Source organism: Gopherus evgoodei, chromosome 24, assembly GCF_007399415.2.
Source record: "Gopherus evgoodei ecotype Sinaloan lineage chromosome 24, rGopEvg1_v1.p, whole genome shotgun sequence".
NCBI classification, from domain to species: domain Eukaryota; kingdom Metazoa; phylum Chordata; order Testudines; family Testudinidae; genus Gopherus; species Gopherus evgoodei.
Genome location: NC_044345.1, coordinates 330,200 through 357,429, shown reverse-complemented (window position 1 = coordinate 357,429; position 27,230 = coordinate 330,200). Strand labels below are relative to the sequence as shown.

The 27,230-nt window shown below is 42.8% G+C and overlaps 1 protein-coding gene across 7 annotated transcripts in view; it reads right to left on the bottom strand.

Moving 5' to 3' along the window:
* ASH1L (ASH1 like histone lysine methyltransferase) overlaps positions 1 to 27,230 on the bottom strand; it is a 183,251-nt gene that overhangs the window by 97,805 nt on the left and 58,216 nt on the right. For all 7 annotated transcript variants that reach the window (XM_030541941.1, XM_030541936.1, XM_030541937.1 and 4 more), the window contains one exon: positions 14,750 to 19,442. In XM_030541941.1, coding sequence (XP_030397801.1) covers positions 14,750 to 19,442 — 4,693 coding nt within the window. The remainder of the gene's footprint in view (positions 1 to 14,749; positions 19,443 to 27,230) is intronic.

Below are 27,230 nucleotides of genomic sequence, written 5' to 3'. Positions count from 1 at the left end.
TGGTTGAGAGGAAGCTTCCTTTGCCTTTTGATACTGTGGGTCCACACGGGGAGCAGCTGCCAGCACTGCTTGCTGATCCCAAGTCTGACTGCTGCTGTCACCTGTGCCAGGCCTGGGGGACTTTGCTGCTGCTGAGCTACTGCCACTGCTTCCTGGGAGTTCTCCTGCTCAGAGGAGGAGGCTGCTGGAAAACCTACCCCTGTCTGAGCATCTGAGACAGACCTTGGTCTTCAAAGAACAGGCACAGATCTCTATGCAGGTATTTAATCAGCAGAGAAGGTTCAGGAAAAATCTGGTTCTCCCCTCTCAGCCTTCTCTGCCATGCTTCACTTGGTGTAGGTGAGCAGGGAGCATGGAAGGTCCCAGCAAATGAGGACAAAGGGAATCCTCTCTGCCAATAAAAGCAAACCCCTATAAGCCTAGAGATTTTAAGCTTTTTTCCTCTTCTTTTTCTTTACATATGACTTGCAACAGGGAGGAGCAGGTCTGCCTGCCGGTAGCTGGAAAGGCAGATGAAATCTGGAGGGTTTCTCAGAGATGGAGCCATACCTCCCCTGCCTATGAATGGCAGGTTTGATTTGCCTCCAAGGCTGCATAGAATAGAGCACACAAAGCCATGGATCTGTGGACCTTATTATAAATAAGAATTACTTCAGGCAATTAAATATAGAGTGAAATCCTGGTCCTATTGAAGTCAATGAGAGTTTTGCCATTGACTTAAATGTGGCCAAGATTTCACCCACATACTGTATGCATTAGATTTGTAATAATATAGAAAATGGAGATTAATCTTATGTTGCCATAGTAAAGCCAATATGCCAGTTATGATGGTGGCTGTGTTACCTTCAAGTAGTACTGAGAGATTCTGGGTATGTCTACAGTGCAATCGGGAGGTGTGACAGCATCACACATAGACATACCTGAGCTAGCTAGAGTAAGTATCCAAACTTATGGGTAGATGGTGCTAGCCTTTGTAACTGCCTGTTTTGCTATGATTTCACTGCTATTGTTTCTCAAGCTAGCTTTGATCAGTATCTACATGTGCTGCAATGACAACTCTAGATTTCAGTGTAGATATATAGCCTAATAGGCAAGATAGCTCTTCAGGACAAGGACAGCCTTCATCTCATGTGTCTGTACAGAACTGTATGAGTGGCGCTCCTAAGCACTATTACATTAAAAATAGATAATAAAAATAATAATATAAGTCCTGTGATAGACCCAGGCCAGTTGGGAACAGCAGAGTAGTCCTGTATTCGAAGCCTGCCCACTGCTGAAGGACCTCCCCCCAGCCTAAGGGGAGGATCCACAGGTCTGTAATACCAAGTAATTACAGGGGGCAACTAATGAAAAAACAGGATCGGGAGTGAGGTCATAGGGCTAAACGAAGGGAACCTGATGGGGACACCGAGCAGAGAACCCCGGACAACGCCCACTGCTCCTCGAAGGCGTCAAGGGAGCCAGTGGACGCCGCCCAGAGGAACTCTGCCCGGATGCGTGAACAGATGGAGGAGAACAGCACAGTAGTAGAAGGGAGATATACTGGCCACTGGAGAAGCAGTTGTCTGTTCCCTGAGTGACCTGAGCAGGGGCTGCTCCAGGCTAATGAGAACACCTGACTCCAATTAACCTGCTAAGAGTCAGGTGAGGCTGTTAAGCAGCTGACTCTAATTAAGGCCCCTCTGATGCTATAAAAAGGCTCACTCCAGTCAGGCCAAAGAGAGCCAGGGAGCCAGAGGAGAGGAAGTGCGTGCGAGGAACTGGTAGCAAGAGGTGTGCAAGAAGCTGAGAGTGAGTAGGCATACTGCTGGAGGACTGAGAAGTACAAGCGTTATCAGACATCAGGAGGAAGGTTTGGTGGTGAGGACAAAGAAGGTGTTGGGAAGAGGCCATGCAGAAGTACCCAGGGAGTTGTAGCTGTTGCACAACTGTACCAGAAAGCACTCTTCACAGCTGCAGTCCACAGGGCCCTGGGCTGGAACCCAGAGTAGAGGGTGGGCCCGGATTCCCCCCAAACCTCCCAACTCCTGATCAAACACAGGAGGAATTGACCTGGACTGTGGCTTCTACCAGAGGGGAAAATCTTTGGGCTGTTTCCTGACCCACAGGGTGAATCTGTGAGGTGAGCAATCTGCCAATAAGCGCAGGACCCACCAAGGTAGAGGAGGAACTTTGTCACAGTCCATTGTCAGCAATGAAAGGCTAAAGATTTTTTTCCTCAAAGTACCCAAGCATGCTCTTTACCATGAATCTTCTTAAATACTTTCTTAATCACTGTCTTTAGTGAGCAATTCATTACTAAATTATAACTGTAAAGAAGTAAAGTTGAACTAAGAACTATAGTCAAAGACTTAATAAAAAAGGGCCCATATACTTGGTAAGAAGAGTGTTGCAACTTTCATATAAAATTGGCTTACAAATGTCTCATCTAAAGAAACTCCCTTAAGCAGATGGCAGAAATATATTTGGAGGCATGGGTTTCAACCATAACTGAGAACAGGCGTTTACATCCAAAAAGATTCACAAATACAGGAGTAGATCCATCTATATGTAACATGCAGATATGGTCAGACACTGCTTAGAAGAATCAAAACCAAAAAAAAAATCTACTTTTTTGTTGGCTCCTTACTGCTCTCCAGATAGAACCTAAGAACCTGAATCACAGAAATGGTAGCCAAATTCTTTCACTTGCAGACTTCAGGTAAGGACAAAAGGAAAACTTCACAATTAAAAGAGGGCAAACTGACATAGGTTCCAAGGAGACAGAACTGGATAAAACCTGACAGCTAACCCAACAGAGATTGTATAAGAAATATGAGAGGAAATGGTTCTAAATAATGTTTAAAAAAATTTCTCGCTGTGGACTTTTTTTTGCCTGTGTTCTGAGACACTAATAAGTGAGAGAGGGTCCTCCTCTAGATGACCAAATCCGCAAGAAGCAGCTGGCCAGTAAGGATCAGGAAGAGTTTTGGAAGCCTCTGCTTGTCTCCTCCCACTATGCTGCCACAGCAGGTTAGAAATTTTCATGGATAGAAAATCTTGCAAGTCATGGAAATGCACAATCAAATCCATCTGACTATAGTATCGTTGGAGACTTACAAGACCTTTCTTAGGATTCTGCTACCATAAAAAGAGTTCAGGTTTTCTCCATGTCTTAATCTTGTAATCACACAAACTGAAGGCTTCATATATGCCTAGGGAAAACCAGCACATTTCTATAATGTTCTTTGGGTTAGGGCAGAAAATAGAGAGGAAATTTCTTGGCCAGTGTGCAAGGGACAGATCACCTTAGGGAGGAAGGAAAGCACAGATCTGAGACTAGGACTAGATAAGAGCAGATAAAGCCTGTGAGACATATTTTCAAAAGTGTTCAGAATTCAGCAGATTCCATTGGAAAAAAAGGTAGCTAACTGGGACCTGAGCTCTTTTGGAAATCTGACTGCTGATTTAGGTGCCTCAAATGAGAACTATTGGGTGCTGAGCTCCTTTGAAAATCTGTCCCTGTGATCCTCTGCCTGCACTCTGGTCAGACTTGACAGCTACTAGAAGACGTCAGGAACTTTAATAAACTTGGAGATCTAGGAGATCTAAGAATTTGCTAGCCACAGCTGGAGAGTAAAACTGGTTTAGAAGGATGTTATGACTCTATAGGGAATGTATCATAACCACAGGCACGGGCCGAAATAAAACAGCTCTGTAAAATCTGGAAATGGAGGAAGATGGTCAATCTATTTTCTGCCTGGTGTCAGAGCTTACATCTGGACCGTGAGAGTGGATGGGCCTTGCCCTATGTCCAGAGGGCCAGTCCTGACAACAGAAAAGCTAATATACATGTCAAAGATGTCTCTGGCCTCACACCAAGAGGAAAGGCACATTATACTTTGGAAAAGGAGGACAATACTGAGGCCTTCCTTGAGTTAATTTGAAGTGAGTACCTGTTACTTTTTTTGAGATAGGGCTGGGCTCTGTAACTGTATCCTTTCAGTGGTCAATATCTTTGAGAAAGTCTCTAGTTCTCCATACAGAGCCAGTCTGGAGCCATTAGGATAACTGTTCTCCTCCACTTTCCAAAAACTCTTTGGAATTAAGGAACCAAATGGAAAGAAAAAATGTCCTTTGGACTCTCCTGACTGCTGTCATTTCCAATAAGCTGATGTGTAGGAGGGATTCCCACTGAAATATGTCCCATTTGCTAAGTGAACACCATATAGCTTGCTACTCTGAGGTAGACATTTTAGGTAAATTAATTACTTGTTCTTTTGTCTAGATTGAATGGTTTTACCCAGGATGTCACAAACTGTATTACTATGGGAGGAAGGAAGGTCCTCCCCGGTAGACCATATTTCTTGGCTTTGACTTTTCTGGTGCTTTTATTTTATTTTTGATCTTCTCGGAGAAAGAAAAGTTTTGCCTTGAGCAGCATCTATGAGGATCCAGATAGTCCAAGGTCTGGGACAAGTGGTGCCCCCAAGGCCATCCCCTCGAGCCACACCCCTCCCCCCCGAGTTTTAATCAGGGGTATATAGTAAATGTCATGGACAATAAACAAAAATTCACTGCCCGTGACCTGTCCGTCATTTTTACTAAAAATACCTGTGACTAAAACGTAGCCTTAGTCATCAGCTATAGTCCTACTGGCACGTTGTCTTGTGGTGATGGCCATGACCACCATAAACTTTGTAAAAACTCTTGGTGCCATTGTGAGCCTGAAGAGTACAGCCCAAACCCAAAACTGGTATTGACACATTGCAATGGCAAACCTGAGGGGGGAAAAATGTCTTTGATTTAGCTTTCCTGCAGTGCAGCCCCCTCAAACATATTAGCATCCACACACTACATATTTATCTTGGGGAAAAAAGTGAACTCCCTCTCAAGTGGAGTGGGGACTTGACCCAGGGGTCTCCCACATCCCAGATATGTATCCTAGCCATTGGGCTAAAGTTATGAGGGAGGCCATCCTCCTCCTCTTCCCCCTCCATCCCCCTAGCCTGCAGGTTGAGTTAGGCAGAGGACCACCTATCTTCTCTCAGTTCATGTTTTGCACTGGGGCTTATGTGTCTGGACACTTGGCATGGGGCTGTAGCATGCATGCTCAAAGGCAGAAACATAGGTGCCTAGAGGAATTTTTACTGCTAAAATTTAGGCAGCAAGGGTTTTTTAGGCATCTACAGGGCTTGGGAGCAGCTGGGGGTGCGTGGGTTTGTGAATCTCAATGGGGCCTGATTCTGGGATTTAGGAACCTAAAGTGGGAGTTAGGCACCTACATCCTTTTGTGAATCTACCCCTTAGTTCCTGACCATTTGGCTACAAGCAAATAAAGACAGCAGACCTCTAAAACTATGCCCTATATCAGGAACCAGTACCATTATGTAAGTAAATGAGAGACAAGTGTCTCAAATGCTACACAATTCTGTGAGATCTTTGGGAACAGGGGATGAGAGAATCTTAAGAACTGGTAGATGAGACTGAGTCAAAACTTAGTCAGAGACCTTTTACTTTCTGAGATCATCTTCTAGATGCGTATCTCCTGTCTTGCCTCTGAAAGTTTTCAATCATCACAGTAACTTGTAGTATAACATCTGGGATGCTTGCGAGTGGAGAAGTTCCTGGGTTTTCTTGGGAGATATAGGAGAGGACTTCATTACTAAGCAAGTTCTTTGAGGTTACAGGTGAAGTATCTCCAGATGGCTAACCTCTCTTAAAGGGCAGAGAAATTAAGCTAAACTTCTCTACTAATTCTCCTCAATAAGGCAAGGGCCATAAAGCTTTATATGCCATTGAGTTGCATATCGTGCCTGTGGTGAAGATTTTCAGACTGTTCTGAGAGGTGTCCTTGTAAAAAGATGCTGCCCGTGAGCACTTGAGGGTTTTTGCTTTCCTATGTCTACATCTCTCAGGTGTGCGTGGGGGAAGATGATGTGATCATTAACATTCTAAGCATAGAGAGAGTATACATGTGACTGCTAGTAGGAAAGAACAGTCAATTTTTTTCTTAGGGAAGTGTCAATCATTTTGTCAAGCAGATGTCTTTGGGAGCTATCAGTAGGGGAATATTAGCTAGAATATTAGCCCAACTTGAATTTGACACCACAGAGAGATCTACTTTGGGATAGTGACCCAATATGGACTACATTTCCTTGGGAAATTTGTGCAGCCCAAATGCATTGTGAGTGACCAGATCTATATGTTTCTACATTGCAACTATATATTCCTACATTAGAGAAACTAGAGAGTCTACTCCAGAATGGACAGAGAAAGAGTAATTCTCCACCTGTTCTTCCAGGTTAATAGTACTCTTTGAGTGTCAGACAAAGAGAATGACTGCTGGAGACAACTGCAACTATACATACAAAATGATGGGATCTAAATTAGCTATTACCACTCAAGAAAGAAATCTTGGCATCATCATGGATAGTTCTCTGAAAACATCTGCTCAATGTGCAGTGACAGCCAAAAAAGCTAACAATGTTAGGAACCATTAGGAAAGGGATAGATAAGAAGACAGAAAATACCATAATGCCACTATCAAGATCCACGGTATGACCACACCTTGAATATGACCTGCAGTTCTGGTAACCTCATTTCAAAAAAGATATATTAGAACTGGAAAAGGTGAAGAGAAGGGCAACAAAAATGATCAGGGGTATGGAACAGCTTCCATACGGAACACGTGTTTGTGTTATACACCAGACTATGGCTTACAGGCCTGATAGAAAAAGCAGATTCTCCTTTAGCTGACTAGATAGAGAAAGTACTTTTGGATGCAGAGAGTTTTCTTCCAGGAACAGAGTAATCATAAAGATGGCTTAATGAGATTAGAGTATGTTTAACAAACTACAAAGATGAACAAATGAGTTTTCTAAATAACACTGTGTCTTAAAATAACATCCAGAAAAGAGATAAATTCAGAACTTTTAAAAAAGAGGTATATAAGCAATACAATAGCTGTGACCAGACTGTTCAATTTAGGAAACTAACAAATCAAATGCACAGCTGGATGTGAATTTCTTAAGGAATTAGGGAGGACACTGGGAGAAACTGTGTTGATAAAAAGGTGCTAGGCCTGGTCTCAGGCCCACTGTGAATCCCAGTTAGACTTGTACTCATGCATCCTCTGGCCTGGCCTACCTTATTGGCACCTCATTCTTCTGACAAATCCAAAATCCTAAGCAAACAGCAGGGGGGTCAACTGTCAAAAGTAGAAGCTGGCAGCGTGAAGAAGCTGACAAGGAAACCAGAATTTGCTCTTTGTAAAGAGGCAGGCCAGCAGGTGTGTACAAGCAGGTAGAGAGTATGAACCCATTTCTGCCCATTGAGAGCAGCATGTTTGTCTTCCAACTGTCATGAGATTGGAAGGTAGACTGGGACACATTAGGAGAAAACCTTATTTTAGACACGTGAAAACAAAATGGGGAAATAAGGAGGGGATGGCGCTTGTGGGCCCTCATTATAAATATACTCTTCCTCAGTATCTCAGGCCAGAGTTCTAAGGATGAGTATATTCTTCTGGATCCTAAAGTTGCAATGAGGTATCAGATAGACAACAGATGGGCTGTTAGCTCTTCTATGATGCAAAGTAACCCTACAGAGGCTCTCTACAAGGAACACTACGAGACTATGTATGTCTTACTGGAAGTTAGCCCAAAGCACAATTATTTGGCTTACTTACATAACTTTACTGCACTGCATTCCCAGCTGTTAGGAACTGATACACAAGTGATATCGCTAAGCATATGTCTACACTGCAGTTAGACACCCCCATGCCAGCTGACTCCGACTCATAGGGCGCAGGCTAAGGGGCAGTTTAATTGTGGAGCAGGCTTGGGCTGCAGCCTGAGCTCTGGGACCCTCCCACTTTGCAGGGTCCTATAGCCTGATCTTAGTTTGAACCTGAACATCTACACCACAATTAAATAGCTACTTAGCCTGGGTCAGCTGGCATGGGCCAGCTGTGGGTTTCTAATTGCAGTGTAGACATACTCTGACAGGAGAACACTGGGGCCTTGAATAATTAGGGCATGTCTATGTAAGCCCATGGTTTGAACTCAGGGTCAAACCTAGTCTCCCTTCTCTCTATGTGCAAATCATGCTAACCCAGGACTTGGACCCAGAGTAGAAGGATCCCACAGGGGCTGAAGGTCCAAAACTGAGCCAAGCCAGGATCCAGAATTCAATTCCTATTGTTCAGTACTGTGGACTTGTGCTCTGGGAATCCAACAAAAGTATCCCACGATCCCACTTTCTTTGTCCTCTGGACAGTCACGTTAGGTGGACAGTCAAGTTTTCCCACACTGCACCACAAACAAAGAAATAGAGTGGCCCCATTTTGGAAAGGTGCTAGGAAGTTTGGGATATGGGTGGTTGGACTCAGGCCCGCACAAAACAGTGTAGACGCTAAGTTCCCAGTTGGGACCCAGGGTTCAACAACTCCTAATCTGAGGTTACAAATTAGTATAGACACTCAAATCCTAGATTAACAAACCCAAGGTCTGCTAACTTGAGTTTTACTAACCCTAACGTTTATACTGCAGTGTAGACATACTCTTAGGGTATGGCATACCCCACAAAGGGTCCAAGAGCCCAGGCTCCAGCCAGAGTGTTTACACTGCAATTTTACAGCTCAGTAGCCCAAGTCCCACAAGCCCAAATCAGATAACATGGGCCAGCTGTGGGTGTTTGACTGCAGTGGAGACATACCCTTACTGTCCAAGCCAGACTCTAGTCTTGTCATTTAAAGGTGAACTGCAAAGGACTGGTGATTTTTGAGTTAGTATGGATTTACATGCTGAATGTTTCTGCAAAGAAATGCAATGTATCACAAAAAACTTTAACTTATCTTTTGAATTATTTTTTATTCTCTGTGAAATCCTGACACTTCCTGGTTTACTACTTGCCCCAGAATGCATGCATCTGTGATGCTACTGATACTAGATATCCTGTAAGACTTATGGGATCAGTAACATCCCAGAATGATGAAAACACCTGTTAATAGCTTCAAATGGTAGACACAAACCTTGTGTGACTGATGAAAAGACTATTCCACCAGGAAGAACACTTTATGGAGTGGACAGTTTAAAACAGAATATTGTGGTTGGCCCCAGTGACCATTTACAACAATTTTAAAAGACATTCCCTACCATTACTTGCACTTCCTACCAGTCATTTTAACTGCTCTGATTCAATCTTCTCTCCATGATGGCACATAATTTACATCTGCTTTAATAAAATGAACTCACTTTATTATGCCAGAAGTTTTCTCTTCCTTTCACCTTATTGTCTCTAAAGTGTATACAAATCTGAACTTTTTATGAATACTTGGTGTTTCAGAATCATATTCATGTGATGGTAAAAAAGGCAAAAGCAAACATGAAACTGACACTGATCTTTTCATAAAACTCTTATTATGGAACTTGTTCCTAGATGCAGTTCTTACGGCCTTTGCTGTCTCACACTGCTGATATGCAGCACTAGAAACTTCTCGTGAATGAGCTGAATGCTGAGCTAAAAGCTGGTTCAACAATAAAAACAGCTGGTTCCAATTGTGGGAAATACACTTACTGAAAGCAATACATTTCATCTGACTCACCAATTATATGCACTACAAGAGGGAGGGTGATTCAGAGCCTACACCAGCAGGTTTTAACCTAAAATGTCTCTACTTTTCCTCTAATTAGACTGTCTCTAATAAAACCCAAGTCAGATCATTCACCATAATGGAATTCCTCAGGAAATTCCCAGAACTGCACTAACTACCACAACTCGTTTTCTACCCTTAACCCCTTGATGACTTAGCATTTTGGAGCTTTCTTCATAAATAGCAGGAAGAGCTACATAAATTTAGTTCTTATGTAACTAAAAGATTTTTAATAATCTGAAATACAGAGATAGGAAAGTCACAATTATTATGACTACACATGAATACACTACCAATCATCATGGTATCTGGCATTTTACATGGGTTACATTGGACCACTGGGTCATAACACAAACATATGCTTCAAACAACTAATATAATTTACTCAGATTTACTTTTTAAACAAACACAGAAACAAACAGCTAATCCTAATATAATTTCTGCAAGACAGCAACCCAGCAAGCACTAAGAATATCCTCTATCATTGGCAGGAAACACACAGTCATGTTTCTATTGCCATTTCTTTAAAAATTACTTTCCATGACTTAAGAACCACTGGTGAGACACATCTATGCAATGAGCTTTGACTTTTGCTAGCCTGAGACTCCATTAGCTACCTTTTCATTTTTTTTTTAATTACCACAATTTTCTTTCTTGCTGGAGGAAGAAAAAGAAGCACTTCTATATTGCTTAGCACAGTATTCAAAAGACAAGAATCAACAATATTAAAGCTGCCTGTGCAACCTTAACTCTGCCTCCATGCATACGTATTACAATGTAGACTTTTATTATAGGGATCACATATTACTTTTTCAACATATCTTATGTGCAAATAAGCAGGACTCCTTAAGTGCACTCTCTCTTTCACTAATTGTATAGAAGTGTGTAGCACTGCATAGAAACTTTCTTTACTCTAACATTCCAAGCTTCTGAGCAGCTTCAAACAGCCACCATTTTAAAAATTTCAACCTGCCAAACAAATGACTAGTTTTTTCCCTTCCAAATGTGGAATCCCCATTCCACTCTCCCAAGTCTCATAATGGACAATATTTGGTTCTGAAGTTGTGACGGGCGTAAGAGCTAATATTTCTGTCCTAGCAAAGCTAGAAATTAGAGCTTTATATCACTGGAAAAATGAAAATCTTCCCATTCCAGCGGGGGACACAACACTTTTATAGCTCTAGAAGGGCAAGATATACCTGATTTTGAAGTTATGATATTTTTATGTACAGAAAAGGTACAAAGTCATTAAAATAAGTTTTTAAAAACTAATATAGCTTTAATATATAAAATTAGATATATAATATAATCATATATATTAATTAATATAGTTTTTCACTTCCAGGGAGACCTACATCATTTCACTCATGATAAACTAAGGCCACTGTCTTTTACAGGAGGAGGTATAAAAGAAATTGTCCCACTGACAATTCAAAAAACCTTAATGTCACTATCCCAACATGTGTTTTATATATATATATATATATATATATATATATATACACACTTGTGTAGTAAATATTTAACTAAGTTATGATTAATCACTGCTCTGTTCCTTTACATGCTGTACCTGTTGATGCCTTTCTTCATATGAAAGCCAACTTTCTATTACTGAAATCCATGAGAAGTCTAATTTGCCACTTCCTGCCCATAGGCAATATTTCAGGCTGACTATATGATACTTGGGCCTAACTGCATTCTCCAGGAGTCCTTCAAGAGGGAATCTCTTTCAATACATCAGTTCATAATTGTGCTGTAAGGGCCCAATTACTTACACTATTTATAATGGTCTTTACTGCTACATCTAAAACTGTGATTATTTAATTTTCAAGCAGCTGATTAGCGATGGCTGTAGCTTTAAGTGCATACTGGATTCTGGAGAGACCAATCAAATGGATCCTTTGTTTAATTAGTTTTCAATTTTTACCTTAGAGACAGAAGTTTAGAACACACCGGAGCCCTTGGCAGCTTTTGATGTTTACAAGCAGCTTCAAAAGAATGTCTGTTCGAATAGTTTCTTGTTGGAAAACTTGAAAAGTTGCTCTAGCTAATTTAACTGTCTCTGTTTTCTGTCCAATACTGGAAAACAAGGTGCTTTCTACTCCAGCACCTGAAGATGAGACATATCTTGTTTTTGTGCTTCTACGTTTTCTCCAGATTAGAGATAAGAAGAAGTTTAGCTTGAGGTTATCTTCTTTACAAGTTAAATTTACAGACATGTGGTCAACAAACATACATATTGACCACTGCTTTACCATCAAATGTGGTACATCCAATCTGTTTATGTGCATGCATCTACATCACTACATTGGACTAGATGACCTCCTGAGGTCCCTTCCAACCCTGATAGTCTATGATTCTGTGATCACCAATCACCTCACCTACATCAACTCACCAACTTATTAAAATTATTTGAAGGGGTCAAGAAACATGTGAACAAGGGTGATCCAGTCGACACAGTGTACTTGGACTTTCAGAAAGTCTTTGACAAGGTCCTACACCAAAGGCTCTTAAGCAAAGTAGGCAGTCATGGGGTGAGAAGAAAGGTCCTCTCATGGATCAGTAACTGGTTAAAAGATAGGAAACAAAAGTTAAGAATAAATGGTCAGTTTTCCATAGTGGAGAACGGTAAATAGCGAGGTTTCCCCAAGGCTCTGTACTGGGACCTGTGCTCTTCAACATATTCATAAATAATCTGGAAAAAGGGGTAAACAGTGAGGTGGCAAAGTTTGCAGACAATACTAAATTACTCAAAATAATTAAGTCTAAAGCTGACTCTCAAAACTGGATGATTAGACAACAAAATGGCAGAAGAAATTCAATGTTAATAAATGCAAAGCAATGGACATTTGAAAAAATAATCCCAACTATACATACAAAATGATGGGGTCTAAATTAGCAGTTACCACTTAAGAGAGATTTTGGAGTTATTGTGGATAGTTCTCTGAAAACATCTTCTCAATGTGCAGTGGCAGTCAAAAATGCTAACATGTTAGCAACCATTAGGAAAGGGACAGATAATAAGCCAGAAAATATCATCTGTAGACAAAAACTTTTCTCAAAGTGATCACTTCATATCTGATCTTTCAATATTCATATTCACCCTCAAAGCAAGCCTGCACACCACCACCTTCAAAACCCAACTCTGGGAACTTAAGTTCATAATGTTGCTGGACACTAAAAACCATGGACTTAATGGGGACCCTGGTTTCATGGCTCATTACAATGATCTGTAACACACACCTGCCTATTATCCCTTAATGGCTCACTTCAAATCTCTTTTGCATAACAATCTAACCCTTATTGCCACACCATCTCAAGTGACCTCCTACAATGTGTTATCACTTATGCTTAACTATCTGTCTCAACTTGTATTTAGCTCCAGACATTCTGATTTTTCCCCCAAACCTGAAGAACTCTGTGTAGTTTGAAAATTAGTATCTTCCATCAACAAAAGTTGGCCCAAAAAAGATATCACCTCACCTACCTTGTGTCTCTCATATCCTAGGACCAACACGGCTACACCACCATTGTAAACAGGTTTGAAAATTATAGAGTGTATGTATATTCTGAACTGTAATTCAGTAAAAATGCCGTCACAGGATTCTCGGTTTATTGTCTCATGTTAGCTTTCACTTCAACTTTGCTCAAGTTATAAGTAAAAAGATAGTCAGATAACTTCTCAGTTATGTAAACCAACCTGGAATAGTAATATTAAGATGTATTCTTCCTGGCTCATGCATCGCCACCATATTACTGTGATTATTTTGCAGTAGCGTCTAGAGACCCCACTCAGGCATCTAGGCTGCACTGTAGTAAGCACTATAAACATGTGACCAAAGGAAAGTTCCTGTCCCAAAGAGTTTACAATTTAAAGCTATGTCTACACTATGCATCTTTCAGCAATACAGCAGTGCTGCTACAGCCACACTGCTAAAAGATGCGCGGTGTAGTCGCTCTTTGTCGGCATGAGAGAGCTCTCCCGCTGACAAAAAAATTCCATCCCCAACGAGAAGCAGTAGCTTTGTCAGCAGGAGAGCTCTCCTGCCGATAAAGTACTGTTCACTCTGGCGCTTTTCGTCGGTAAAACTTCTGTCGTTTGGGGGGTGTTTTTAATCACACCCCTGAATGACAAAAGTTTTACCAACAAAAGTCTAGTGTAGACAAAGCCTAAATATAATATGAGAGACAACAGGTGGATACAAAAAACAGATGACAGCACAAAATAACTGAGAGTTTATGATGATAAGCAGCAGTCAAAGCACACCAACTGCCTAGTCACCAGTAATAAAGATTCTGCAATTGGCATTTAGTTAACAATTTTGTTGATGCACAGAGTATTAAAGAATCCAGCTGACTCTCCCATAACTGCATTGACTCCATAGTACCATGGAGAGTAAAATAGAAAAAAATATTTTATTTGGTTAAGCAAGTAGATATGATTTACAAACACAAAAGGATAAAGGATCTGTTGTACAAAAAGGTGCTAATTTTATACAGTTATTTTTATGACCATTACCATAGTTTAAAAACTGAACTGAGTTTATAAGAGTAAAGAAAAATCTGAACATTTTCTTACAGCACAGGGGGAAAAAAGTGTATTACTGGCTAGCTCAAAACCAGCCAAACAAAATGTTATCAAATTAAACACACACACACAAAAAACCAACACGCTTCACTTTTAGACTGGAATCAAGCATGAAAAATTTCAATCCAAAGAACAATTTTCCCAGAAAGTTAAAAGTGCTGAAAAATAGGAGCTTATAATGAAAGTGCATCCTTAATCATAATGATAGTATTGTTACAGCAAAACAATAATAAAGGATTGTGTGAAATTCCACTTAGGTAATCTTGATAATGTCTCTATGTATAAGAAAGTACAATACACTGTATCAGTACGGTACAGGACAGTATTCCAATATAGTGGAGATGCTCAAAGTGAAAAACAGCATTTCAGAACTCCATTATACTGGTAGTTTCCTAATATAGGAAAAATTTTATAAGCTAATGTAACTTTTACCACCAAACCTTTTAAAATTATCTTATTAGATATGGAATACAATAATATAGTAATACCATCAATGAGAAGGGAGGTAGCATAAAAAGCTCTCCTACCTGATAGTGACTGTAGTGCCTTTTCAATAGAAGGCAACGGGTCCTTTCTGAGAGGTCGGCTGAGTGAAGCCTCCTGTGCACTGAAGAGTCCAGGGCCGTCAGTTAACTTTTTACGTCCACTAGTGCTGGTAGAGTTAGTGACTCTGCAGCTGCCTATTGCACTTGTGAAAAGATTTGTGTGTTCATCACTGGTAGCTGGCTCAGAGCTAGGGGTAAATCCTCCCAAGGACAGACCTGCAGAGTTTTCAGAACAGTCTATCTGTAATGGTGTCTGTAATCCCAATGCTAATGAATTAGACTCTGAAGGCTCTCTCCTGACCCACTGTTCCTCTCTGCTTAGCAAACCCTTTGAAGGCGAAAGGTGTGGACAAGACATATGACATCTGTGCTTCTCTTTATGTTTATATCTCTCACCAACAGCCTCCTTCCCAAATCTGTAGCGCTTCAAGGATTCCAGGACTGTTCTGGAAGAGCTGTTAGCTGTTATAGTGTCCATGGAAACCTGTGGTTGCTCTGAAGAACGATGTTCTCTATGTTTATGACGATGTCTGTGTTTATGTTCAAGCATCCAGCCATAAGCCATTTCAGGTGGAACACTGGGGTAGGTGCTCATAGAGAGGAGTGGAGTCCTGCTAGTTGTGAGGAAGGCTTCTTGACGTAGAAGCTTATGCTTCTTCTTGTGGTATTTGGCAGGATTTAGAAGCAAATGGCCTGTATGCATGTAAGAAGGTGGTGGCAGTGGGGTAGTAAAAGAAGGAGAAGGTGGTGGAGGATAAAGAGTTGGAGGATACCTTCCATAATAACCTAATCCTATTGGAGTAGCTGCAAGGGGAGAAGGAGAATAAGGCAAGCCATAAGAGGGATAGAATCCAGTACTGGAAAGAGGAAAACTAAGACTATGCATGAAAGGCATTTCTGCCATAGCCTCCCGCATCTTGGGGGGTCTGCCTCTCTTCTTCTTTAAATCAGGTTTTCGAATGTAGTGCAAAGGATCTAAAGGAAATGTTGGATGAGTATAGAAGCTATTGAAGTTTATCCTAAAAATAGTAGGCAGTAGGTCTCGGGGTATAAAATGATGACTTCTGTGGGTTATTCTAATTTCACTCAAACGACTTATTAGTTCCTCTAACTCAGCAAGGAAATCAGGGTCTTGCCTACCTCGGAGCTGAGGATATTTCTTTTTCCTTTTTCGCTTCTGTCTTTTCATTTTATCGTAGCTGAGGTAATCATGACCCCTGCGCTTACATTTATGTTTATGTTTTTCTTTTAGGCTACTTAAAACTGTTGAGGTTTCAGGGGAAATGAGGGAAACATGCTCAAATGAATGTCTTTTCTTCTTCTGCCCACAGAATTTCTCTGCTCGGTCTGAAGTACTGTTATTATCTGTTCCTATTCCACTGTCACTGGGAACTGTCTCATCACTGTGAGACTCACTAATTGGTGAAGGAGTGGCTTCCTTCAGAGATGTCAGTTCACTTAAGTGAGAAGGAGAGTTTGGCAGTAAAGTAGGAGGAGATAATCTCCTCCTTCCCTTGGAGGCCTTTTTCATTGCAACGGTCTGAACTACACTTCCTTGTCTGGAGTGTAGATGTAAATATGGCACTGAACTGGGCTCAACAAATCCTGCATCACTGCTGACAGGGCTCTGCGCCCCACTTGCTGCAGAAGACTGAGAGCATACTGGAGATGGAAGAACCTCTGAATTATTAGCTGCTGAAGGCAGCAAAGGAGGAAGTACTTGTCCCAGTATTGTCCCCGCTGTTTCCTGGGTAGTATTCTCAAGAACAGTTAAACTGGCAGAATTACTAGTTAAAATACCATTTAGGACAGCTTTAGGTTTCCTACCTCTCCTCTTTCCTATGTAAATGGTTCCTTTCTTGCTGACATTTATCTGCTGCCCTAATCTTGAACCAAATGTGGCAGCAAGGGTTGACACAGTATTGTGGAGTTTTGATTGCACTTTCCCTTTGTTATTTGGCTCCACTGTGCTAGAGAGGATTTGATTCAAAAGCTTTTTTCGCTTCAGAGTTTTCATTTTGTTTATTTTTCGGATAATTGTTTTCATTAATTGTCCATTACTTCTCTTGGTAACTTTCCTATCTGATTCTACCTCAACATCTCTCATACTACACATAGTTTTCTGAGCTTCCTCTGGACCTCTGACTTGGTCCTTCCTCTCAAAAAAATTCCCACTACATTGCTGATCACTTTCAGATTCCATTTTGTTTGAATTATCTGTAGCAACAAAAGATGCCACAGACAGAATAGGTGGTTTCATTTTAACAGCTGATCTGATCTGTCTTTTAGGTCTCCCTCTCTTCTTAGGAAAAGTCTGTCCTGTTAAGTTTTGTTTTAGGGAGGGAATTTCTATCTCTGGCTGCAGAACAGGAGGCTCCTGCTCTTCCTTTGACTGCACTGAGAAGACTTTTGATGCTGGAATTTTTAGGGTTCTCTTTGGGGGACCTTCCAGCTGGGGCATCTCCTTTGATTTAGGCCTTCCTCTTTTGGGCTTATAAACTTCTGGTAAAATGTCATCTGACACACACACACTGGAGGGCTGTTTGTGAGTACTATAGAATTTTTGAGTCTGTCTGTCAGCTTCAGTTAACAGAGCAAGAGACTGTCCGCTGCTAGATTTGCTCAGTTTTGGAAACTGATGTTTGACAAATTCATGCTCTATAAATGAAGTTGACCCTATATTTTTCAAGAATTTAGCCTGCTCCAGACTACTGTTTGATAGTGCAGTGCATGAAATGTTTTTAAAAAGCTCTGACCTTTCTAATTCTAGACCCTTTGGAGGCTGACATATGTTTCTAGACACCACTTTAGTCCATCGTGGTTTCCTTCCTTTTCTTTTCTTTAAAGATTTTGACTGAGTAGCACTCAGGTCATCAGCTCCTTGGCAAGGTTTCCCTGATGCAGTTATTGCACCAATCTTTAGAAACTGTTTGGTATTAAACAAACTTGTGAAGCTAACCACTGAAGAGGTGACGGTAGCATGAACATTTGATTCAGTTGCCAGACTGTTTTTTTTCCCTATGGAGGGACTAGTTCTTGTGGTGTCTGTGTGTGTGGCTTTTGAATAATTTAATTCTTTATCCACACCTTTAAAATCAGTGCTCAGACTGTGACTCAATGACCTGCTCAGGTTCAGAAGTGTACTGTCTGAAGAAAACTGAGTCTTCCCAATCTGCTCAGAAATTCCTTCTAAGACATCTGTTGTGGTGGTACTTGTATGTGATGGATTTGAAGCTAACTGAGAGGAGGTTGCTGTGGGGCTCCTGTTTAAGGTAGTAACAGACACTGTGGGTGAGGGTGATGGGAGGTTTCCTTCTCCAACAGCACTAAATGGGGACTTTGCTGTAGATACATCTGAAGCGCCTCCTGTTCTGAAGTCTGGTGAAGTGCAATATACTGGAAGCTGCTTTTCATGCTTAGATGTTTCATAAATCCCCTTTTCATTGGATTGGAAACAATCCTGCTGAATACAGGTTCCTTCATTAAATATTTCTTTGTCTATACCAGCAACCTCTTTTCGAAATGAAATCTTTTCCAAGATATTGTCTTTATTCTGTCTTATAATATGTTTCTCAAAAGTTTTACTGCTGATATTATCTTTCAATAATTCTGTAGTCTCATGGCTTTCAAGATTATTGAGGTTTGTACTGCAAGAAAGCTTGAAGGGCTCTGAGGCAGGACTGAGAGAATCAGCTTTCAGACTTCCAGAGTCCTTGTTAGTTAATCCTGCTGAAATGCCAATCCCTGTCAGTTTCTTCCCAGAGTCCTTGTTAACTAGTCCCACTGGGGTGCCAATCCCTAGCAGCTTCTTCCCAGAGTCTTTGTTAATCAATCCTGCTGGGGTGCTAATCCCCAGAAGCTTCTTCCCTGATTCTTTATTTACCAGTCCCACTGGGGTACCAATCCCCAGCAACTTCTTCCCCAACTCCTTGTTAACCAATCCCACTGGGGTGCCAATCCCCAATGACTTCTTCACCAACTCCTTGTTAACCAATCCTGTTGGGTTGCCAATCCCTGGTAGTTTCTTCACAGAGTCCTTATTAACTAATCCAGCCACAGAGTTAGTCACTGGCTGCTTCTTCCCAGAGTCCTTGTTAAGTAATCCAGATTGAGAGCCAATCCCTAGTGGCCTCTTTCCACAGTCCTTGTTAATTAATCCAGCTAAAGAGCCAATCCCTGGTGGCTTCTTCCCAGACTCTTTGTTAACCAATATGGCTGCAGTGCCAGTCCCCAGTGGCTTCTTCCCTGAGTCCTTGTTAACCAATCCAGCAGCAATGCTAGTTCCTGGAAATTTCTTTACTAAATCCTTGTTAACCACTCCAGCTGCAGTTCCAGTTCCTGGTAGCTTCTTCCCAGAGTTTTTAACCAATCCAGATGGAGATCCAGTTCCTGGCTTCTTCTGCTTTGTTTTGGAAGACTTTGAGGGGGGGCAAATTGCAATAAGTTGAGCCAATTTTTCTGTTACAGTTGTTGCTCCATTAATTTGTGCTCTATCCTTCAAGTCAGGATCACGGCTACCAACACGAGTAGGAGGAGCTGACTTTACATAATCTGTCATTTCAGTGGGTGGTGGAGAAAACTTAGGTACAGGACTGGTTTCTCCTTGTATGTCTTCCTCAGCATGGAATTCAACTGTTGCAATTTCTCCAGCTTTCTTGCAAAACTTTGAAGGGTCCTAAAAGTTTAAATAAGAAAAATACTTTAGAAACCAAGTAAAAACAAAAGTTAGTTTTCTCTAATCATACTACTCTATAGTGTTGATGTAATTAATCATTGCTGTTTGATAAGGGATCACTGTGAATGAGATGTTGCATCTCAATGAACTGTATCGTTTTTAAAAGAACACATTTCAGTGGACAAATACAGGCTTTTATAAAACAACTATCACTCACACACCTTCACAACATCCAGTCCAAGTAACTTAATCTGTTCTATTGATTGGAGTGGTCATGGGCTTTCAGCACAGTAGACTGCTAACTGTGCTAAAATATACTGAACTGCATGGTGGTTTGTACACTGGAAAAATGAGGACTAGAGACTACCAAAATTATTTGCAGCTGTGGCTCAAACTATATTTGAAATCTAGTCTCGAGAGGGGAAAAGCTATGCTAATACAATAATCCATTACATCACTAAATGTTTTTGGGGATGTTCCAGTAAATTAACCTTTTCCTTACAGAGGATTTTCACCTCTTATATACCGCTCCCAATAGAGATCCTAGAAATGCATGACATGTATTAACTTCTATTGGGAGCTGGGGAAGGAACTGATACTCATTTCTTATAATTATCTGGTAATGAAGTAGAAAGTACAAGGTTTGAAGAAACTTACCTGACACCTACTGGCCTGAGGATTAAGCCTATTATCCAGGGTGAAAAATATTGGTGCTACCATGCTCACCCAACATCATCCTCCCTGACATTTAAATTAATACAAAAATTGTACACAGTTTATTTTTACTGTACTTAATTGACAATCAATTTTGTATTTAATACATTTTACAAAAGTAACTTGGGCTGGCCAAATAGCAGAAAAAATATTTGTTGAATATATTCAAATGTCACCATAATTCATTTAATATTATTTGGTGAACAGGAGGTAACAAGCAATAGAGCTGCTCAAATACTGAAAAACAAAACTGCTGAGATATACCAGTGATGTTAATGTAGTAATTATAATATATTAGCAGTGTTCTTTTGACCAGTCTTACTTTCTTCAGTATCGTGCTTTTGATAGACCTTTTTTCCCTTCCTGGCTTTACCCACTCTTTTATGCAGTCTTGAGCAGCTAAAATTTTGATTAGAAAAAGGAGGCTAAATTTAGGCTCCTATGTTCATGTAAAGTCAATGGGATTTGTGCTCCTAACTGACTTAAGCACTTTTGAAAATCCCATAACTAAGGCACCTATATATGGACTTGGTGTCAGGAGTAAGGCCCTCAGCCGCATCTGCTCAGTACTCCTGACACCCTAATGAGCCAGCCAGGTTGCCTGATAGATCACCTTGCCTGACTGGCTGAGGAAGCCAGCAGGCCAGCTCTTAAACCTAGCAGCAGCAGCTACTCGCTGGCTGCTCAATGCCCATGCCCATGGGACTCTGCCTCCCTAAGCCTCTCTGAGCCTGCTCCTGCTCCTCCACATCTCCAACCCAGACCCTGTTCTGCACTCAGCCTTGCTCCTGCCTCAGAACCAGCTCTGCTTCTGCCATCCCTGACTCCTGGTAATCTGGCTCTGACCCTCAGCTTTGACACTGACTCCACCTCAACCCCTGGCTCTGGCATTCGGGCTCTGACTTCAGTCCTGACCCTCGATTCTGATTCCTGTCTTCAACTCTGTCTTGCCTCTTGTCTCTGGCACTCGGATTCTGACCACTAGGCATAACTGCTTATGACCCAGTCCACTGACACCTAGGAGCCTAATTTGTGGCTCCTATTTTCAAAAATTTTAGTCAATAGTCTATTTCCTCTTTTCCTTCTCTTTCTCCTACAGCCCTCTTTCTTTCCCTTTTGATACATTGTGGACTCTGACTCCTACCTGATATTTCATGTTTCTCCCTTCTTCTCCAATATCTCTTTACATGCTGCACTTCTCTTTTCTAATGTGTCCCATCAATCTCTCCCCTTTTAGACCCACCCATGCTCCTATACACAGGACTTGGAAGTTTTACTAGACAGTGAAGTATTTGAGACCTCACTGTCTGGGGCAAAACCAAACTGAGAGGCAATCCCTGCCCCCCTGAACTGCTGGGATAGGGAATTATACTAGAAATCTTGTCCTGGAACCCTGCTCAGTTTGCCATATTTTGTAGAAGTCTTTGGCTAGCAAGAGTGATAAATTGGAAGGCCTCCCCTTGCAAATCCTCTGACTGTCAGAAGGGACCCGAAGGTGCACATTCTCACTCTCTATATATGCCTGTGTCCCTCCTTCAAACCCAGGGCTTGTTTTCTTCAGGAAGGTGCCTCAGCTACTCTACCCTTTTCCCAACTGTCTCTTGTTGGTCCTGCTCCTCAGTGAATAGTTCCAGCACCTGCCTCTACCATGGTTCAACTCAGAGCATTGTAGCAAAATTGATTTGATTCCTGTCAGTTTCACAAAACTGGAATATTTTCCAAAAAGGATCTGAACAGCAGCAGTGAAAATGGAGAAGGCTGATCAATTTTCATTTTGTTGCAGGTTGGAAAGCTCTGAGCAGCTGTAGATACTTCATGTGTCTGTTGGCAGATTTAGGAAAACAGCACTGCACTTAGTTTACCCTCAGGTCACATTTGAAAAGTTGTTTCAAACTGTAAGAACTCAAACTGTCCTCTTCAAGTCATGTACTAATTTGGACCAAGTCCCAAAGCATGTGCACAGGTTTTGATTGCCTGCAATATATTATTGGAGAAAGGTGCAGATCAAACTAGTCTTCCATGGGAGGGGAGGTCAAGATCTTGAAACTTTGTTATTAAACGAGCACAGATTTTGCAGAAATTGATGGCACTCACCCTGAAAAGCTTCTTCCTCATCCTGAGTGAGTGCATATTTCAAGCCCATAGAAAATAATTGTCAAACACAGGGGTGGGGGGAAATAAACTGAAACTGCTGCTGAATTAAAGACAAAGAGGTTGGAGAAACCTTTATTTTTGCCTGCAACTCCAGAAACCAAGCCTCTGTCCTAGTTTGGAAACCAAGTATTTTTAATTTTACAGTTAAAAAAAATCAATTAATCACAGGTACGTTAACAGAAAAGATCTGGTTTAACATACAGTTTTTGTGAACCAATTTCATTTTGTTAATTGGATATAAAATAAAACAAATCCAGTTAATAGAGACATTTTGATATTGAGAACATTTTGTCTCCCTAGGAGACTTCTATATCAATAGACTGCTAGTGTAGTTACAAACCCATTATGAAAGGCAACATTTATAACCTGGATCAACAGAACAGCTCTTTGTTAACCCTATTCTCTGGAATGTTAAATAATTGAGGGCTGGTGACATCAAGTGATTTATGTAAATAAAAATAAATCACTCACATGCTATTGTCTGACTGATTAACTTGCTGAACCATGTAAACAGTCAACTGAATTGCAAAGACAGTATTTCACCACCTTTCCCAATTATCAATTGCTTCAGAGCTCAACCAATCAAAATATATTTAATGCCTGAAGCTTCTTTACTGCAACAAGTGTCTGGTGTTCAAACAAAGGTAGGATTTTAAAAAATTAAATAATTTTGATAATTTAAAAAAGTGATTTCTAAAATGCTCCTAGATGAACCTGGGAATACTGCTGAGGTACTAAGGCTTTTCACTTCACAGATCTCTCAACATCAATGGGAGTCCACCTCCTGCTTATAAACATATACCATTACTAAGGTTTGTACAATTATCTATTTTTATGATTGGTTTAGTCTCTCATAACTCCTTATTTGCTTCACAGCACCCAAAAGTGTCGTAAATTGCCTTCCTAACAACAAAAACACATGGGTCCTACCCTGAAGTGCTTATAATTTGACTAAAGATGAAGAACAAGGGTATGGAGAATGAGAGAGGAGGACAAGGGTTGCAATAGCAAGATTGTATGATTGCACAGGAAGTATTGCAACCATCTTAATGAATTTAATGTTGTCTTCTTTGAAGATGTGTTTTACACTGTTTAATTTATATTACAAAAGTTAGGAGTTTGTGTCTGAGCACTTGGGGTTGAAGTGTGATAGGGGAGTGGTGGGAAGGAGAAGTTGCAGGAGTGAGAGACAAGAATGCCTAAAGGGAAGCTGAGTGAGAGAGAAGTGGAAATAGAAAAGGAGGAAGGGAAGATTAATAAGAAACACAATAGATAAGAGATAGTGAGGATGGGCAGCTGAAGGATCACAGTGATAGGAGAGGGGTGATGACACTGGTGGCTGGTCCACCTTTACAATACAACAAACGTGAAAAAGCATCCTGACTACAAGATCTGGTTGCATCAGTGGCTAGGACATTAACCCTAGCTGCTTCTGGACTGGACAGTCCAACCTCCTTCCCATTAGCTACAGCTCCCTCATTTTAGAAGAGGGGACTGTTTGTTGGCAAGCTGCTGACAGCCCTTTGACCCTGGAATTCAAAAGTGATGCATACAGCTGATGATAACTGGAGCACTAAGAATTTTATTATTTTCAAATACTTTCTTCAACCAAAGGCTTTGGTCTTTATCATCACCTAAAGTATACAGATAATCTTTGGAGGCACAACTAGAATTTCTGATCTTCCTGCAATGTTGCAGACTTTAACATCTTTATTGCCCATCAATACTAAACCAAAGAAACTGGACTCATTTACCACTTCCTCCCACCTCTTGGTTGCAGACCTATCTTCAAACTGCCTCCCAGGCTGCATCTACATTGATCATTTAGATAAGTCTTCCACTAATCTGGCATCAGTCCAACTCCAACAGTTCTAGCAATGGTGTGAATGCTAGTATAGACAAATAACAATGTCATCAAACATTGCTCAGATTAGGTCAGACAACATGGCAGTATACATGTCTGTGGCCAGCCTACATTACAATTTAGATCCTTGCAAGTACCTGTGCTAGATCAAGGGTGGGAGAATTGTCTAAAAATCTCTGCATAGACCAGGCCCCAGTAGCTGAATGTCACTTTACACAATGCTCACTGTCCTGCTGGCCCAAGGAGTGACTCCAGAAATCAAACAGCCTTCCACAAAGCAGTGATGTGTTCTTGATTAAAGTCCTTTCTAAAGCAAAAACCTATTGGGTCAGATCCCTCTGGCCAGAGGTTGGCAAACTATGGCCTGCGGGCCGGATGTGGCCCACGGGACCGTCCTGCCTGGCTCTTGAGCTCCTGGCTGGGGAGGTTAGCCCCCGGCCCCTCCCCTGCAGCCACGCGGGCAGCGCTCTGGGCAGTGGGATTGTGCGCTCCTGCAGAGCAGAGCGGCAGCATGTCTAGCTCCGTCTGCGTGGCACGGCTGTCAAACATGCTGCTCTGAGCGGCATGGTAAGGGGGCCGGGGGCTGGATAATGGGTGGGGGTTCCAGAAGGCAGTCAGGGAACGGGGAGCAGGGGGCAGTTGGATGGGGCAGAGGTTCGGGGGGAGTCATTAGGGGACAGGGAAAAGACGGTTACTCACCTTTGTAACTGTTGTTCTTCGAGATGTGTTGCTCACATCCATTCCAGTTAGGTGTGCGCGCCGCGCGTGCACGCTCGTCGGAAACTTTTTACCCTAGCAACTCCAGTGGGCCGGCAGGTCGTCCCCTGGAGTGGCGCCGCCATGGCGCTCCATATATACCCCTGCCGGCCCACCCGCTCCTCAGTTCCTTCTTGCCGGCTACTCCGACAGTGGGGAAGGAGGGCGGGTGTGGAATGGATGTGAGCAACACATCTCGAAGAACAACAGTTACAAAGGTGAGTAACCGTCTTTTCTTCTTCGAGTGATTGCTCACATCCATTCCAGTTAGGTGAATCCCAAGCCATACCTAGGCGGTGGGGTCGGAGTGAGAAGTTGCGGCATGGAGCACTGCAGATCCGAAGGCCGCGTCCTCTCTTGACTGCTGGACCAGGGCGTAGTGGGAAGCAAAGGTGTGGACCGATGACCAGGTCGCTGCCCGACAGATTTCCTGGATGGGCACACGGGCGAGGAAAGCCAGCGACGACGCCTGCGCCCTGGTAGAGTGCGCAGTCACACGGCCCGTAGGAACATGGGCCAGCTCATAGCAGGTCCTGATACAGGAAGTAACCCATGAGGATAACCTCTGTGAGGAGATAGGAAGCCCCTTCATGCGGTCCGCTACTGCCACGAAAAGTTGGGGGGATTTGCGGAACGGTTTGGTCCTCTCCACATAGAACGCGAGAGCCCTACGGACATCAAGCGAGTGGAGCTGCTGCTCCCTGCCTGAAGAGTGAGGTTTCGGGAAAAAAACCAGGAGGAATATCTCTTGGTTGATGTGGAAGGTCGAGACTACCTTGGGGAGAAAGGCAGGGTGTGGTCTCAGCTGTACCTTATCTTTGTGGAAGACTGTATACGGGGAGTCTACCACAAGAGCTCGGAGTTCCGACACCCGCCTAGCTGAGGTGATAGCAACTAAAAAGGCAGTCTTCCAAGAGAGATAAAGTAGGGAGCAAGTAGCTAACGACTCGAAGGGGGGCCCCATGAGCCAAGACAACACCAGGTTAAGATCCCATGTTGGAGCAGGGAGTCGGACGTTAGGGTATAAACGTTCCAGCCCCTTAAGGAATTTAGATACCGTCGGGTGAGAAAAAACGGAGCGGCCATCCCCACCCGGGTGAAAGGTGGAGATAGCTGCCAGGTGGACCCGCAACGACGATATCGCCAGACCCTGTTGTTTGAGGGACCAAACGTAGTCTAAGATATTGGCCACCGAAACTTCCATAGGGCGGAGACCTTTCTCCACGCACCAACAGGAGAAACGCTTCCACTTGGCCGAGTATGTCGCTCTCGTGGAAGGCTTCCTGCTGCCCAAAAGCACCTCCCGTACCGGTGTGGAGCAGCGCAGTTCGGAACCGGTCAGCCACGCAGGAACCACGCCCCCAGGTGCAGCGACTGCAGGTCCGGGTGACAGAGAGACCCGTTCTCCTGGGTAATCAGGTCCGGGTGAAGGGGCAGGGGAATTGGGTCGGCTATGGCCAGGTCCAGCAGCATGGGGTACCAATGTTGCCTGGGCCACGCCGGGGCTACCATGATCACGCGAGCCCTGTCCCTGCGCACCTTCAGAAGGACCCTGTGGACCAGAGGGAAAGGGGGAAACGCGTAGTACAAGTGGGTCGTCCATGGAATAAGGAAGGCATCCGCTATAGACCCGGGCTCCCTGCCCTGAAAGGAGCAGAACGCCTGGCACTTCTTGTTCCCCCCGGACGCGAAGAGGTCCACACGGGGATAACCCCACCTCTGGAAGATGGAGAGGGCGACGTCCAGGCGAAGGGACCACTCGTGCGATAGGAAGGATCTGCTCAGGCGATCCGCCAGCGTGTTCCGTACTCCGGGGAGGAAGGAAGCCGTGAGGTGAATGGAGTGGGCTATGCAAAAGTCCCAGAGTTGCATCGCCTCGTGACATAGGGGAGAGGATCTGGTGCCGCCCTGCTTGTTGATATAGTACATGGTCGTCGTGTTGTCGGTAAACACCGCGACACAACGACCTTGAAGCTGGTGACAGAATGTTTGACAAGCAAGGCGGACCGCTCTCAACTCCCGCATGTTGATGTGCAACCTCACCTCCTGCGGGGACCACAGGCCCTGTGTTCTCAGGGTTCCCAGGTGGGCCCCCCAGCCAAGATCTGAGGCATCCGTTGTCAGGGACACCGAGGGCTGAGGCGGGTGGAAGGGGAGCCCCGCACATACTACCGACTGGTTCAGCCACCAGTCGAGAGAATCTAACACCCCCTGGGGGATTGTGATCAGCATGTCCAGCGGCTGTCTTGCCGGCCGGTAATGTTCGATGAGCCACAACTGGAGGGGCCTCATGCGGAGCC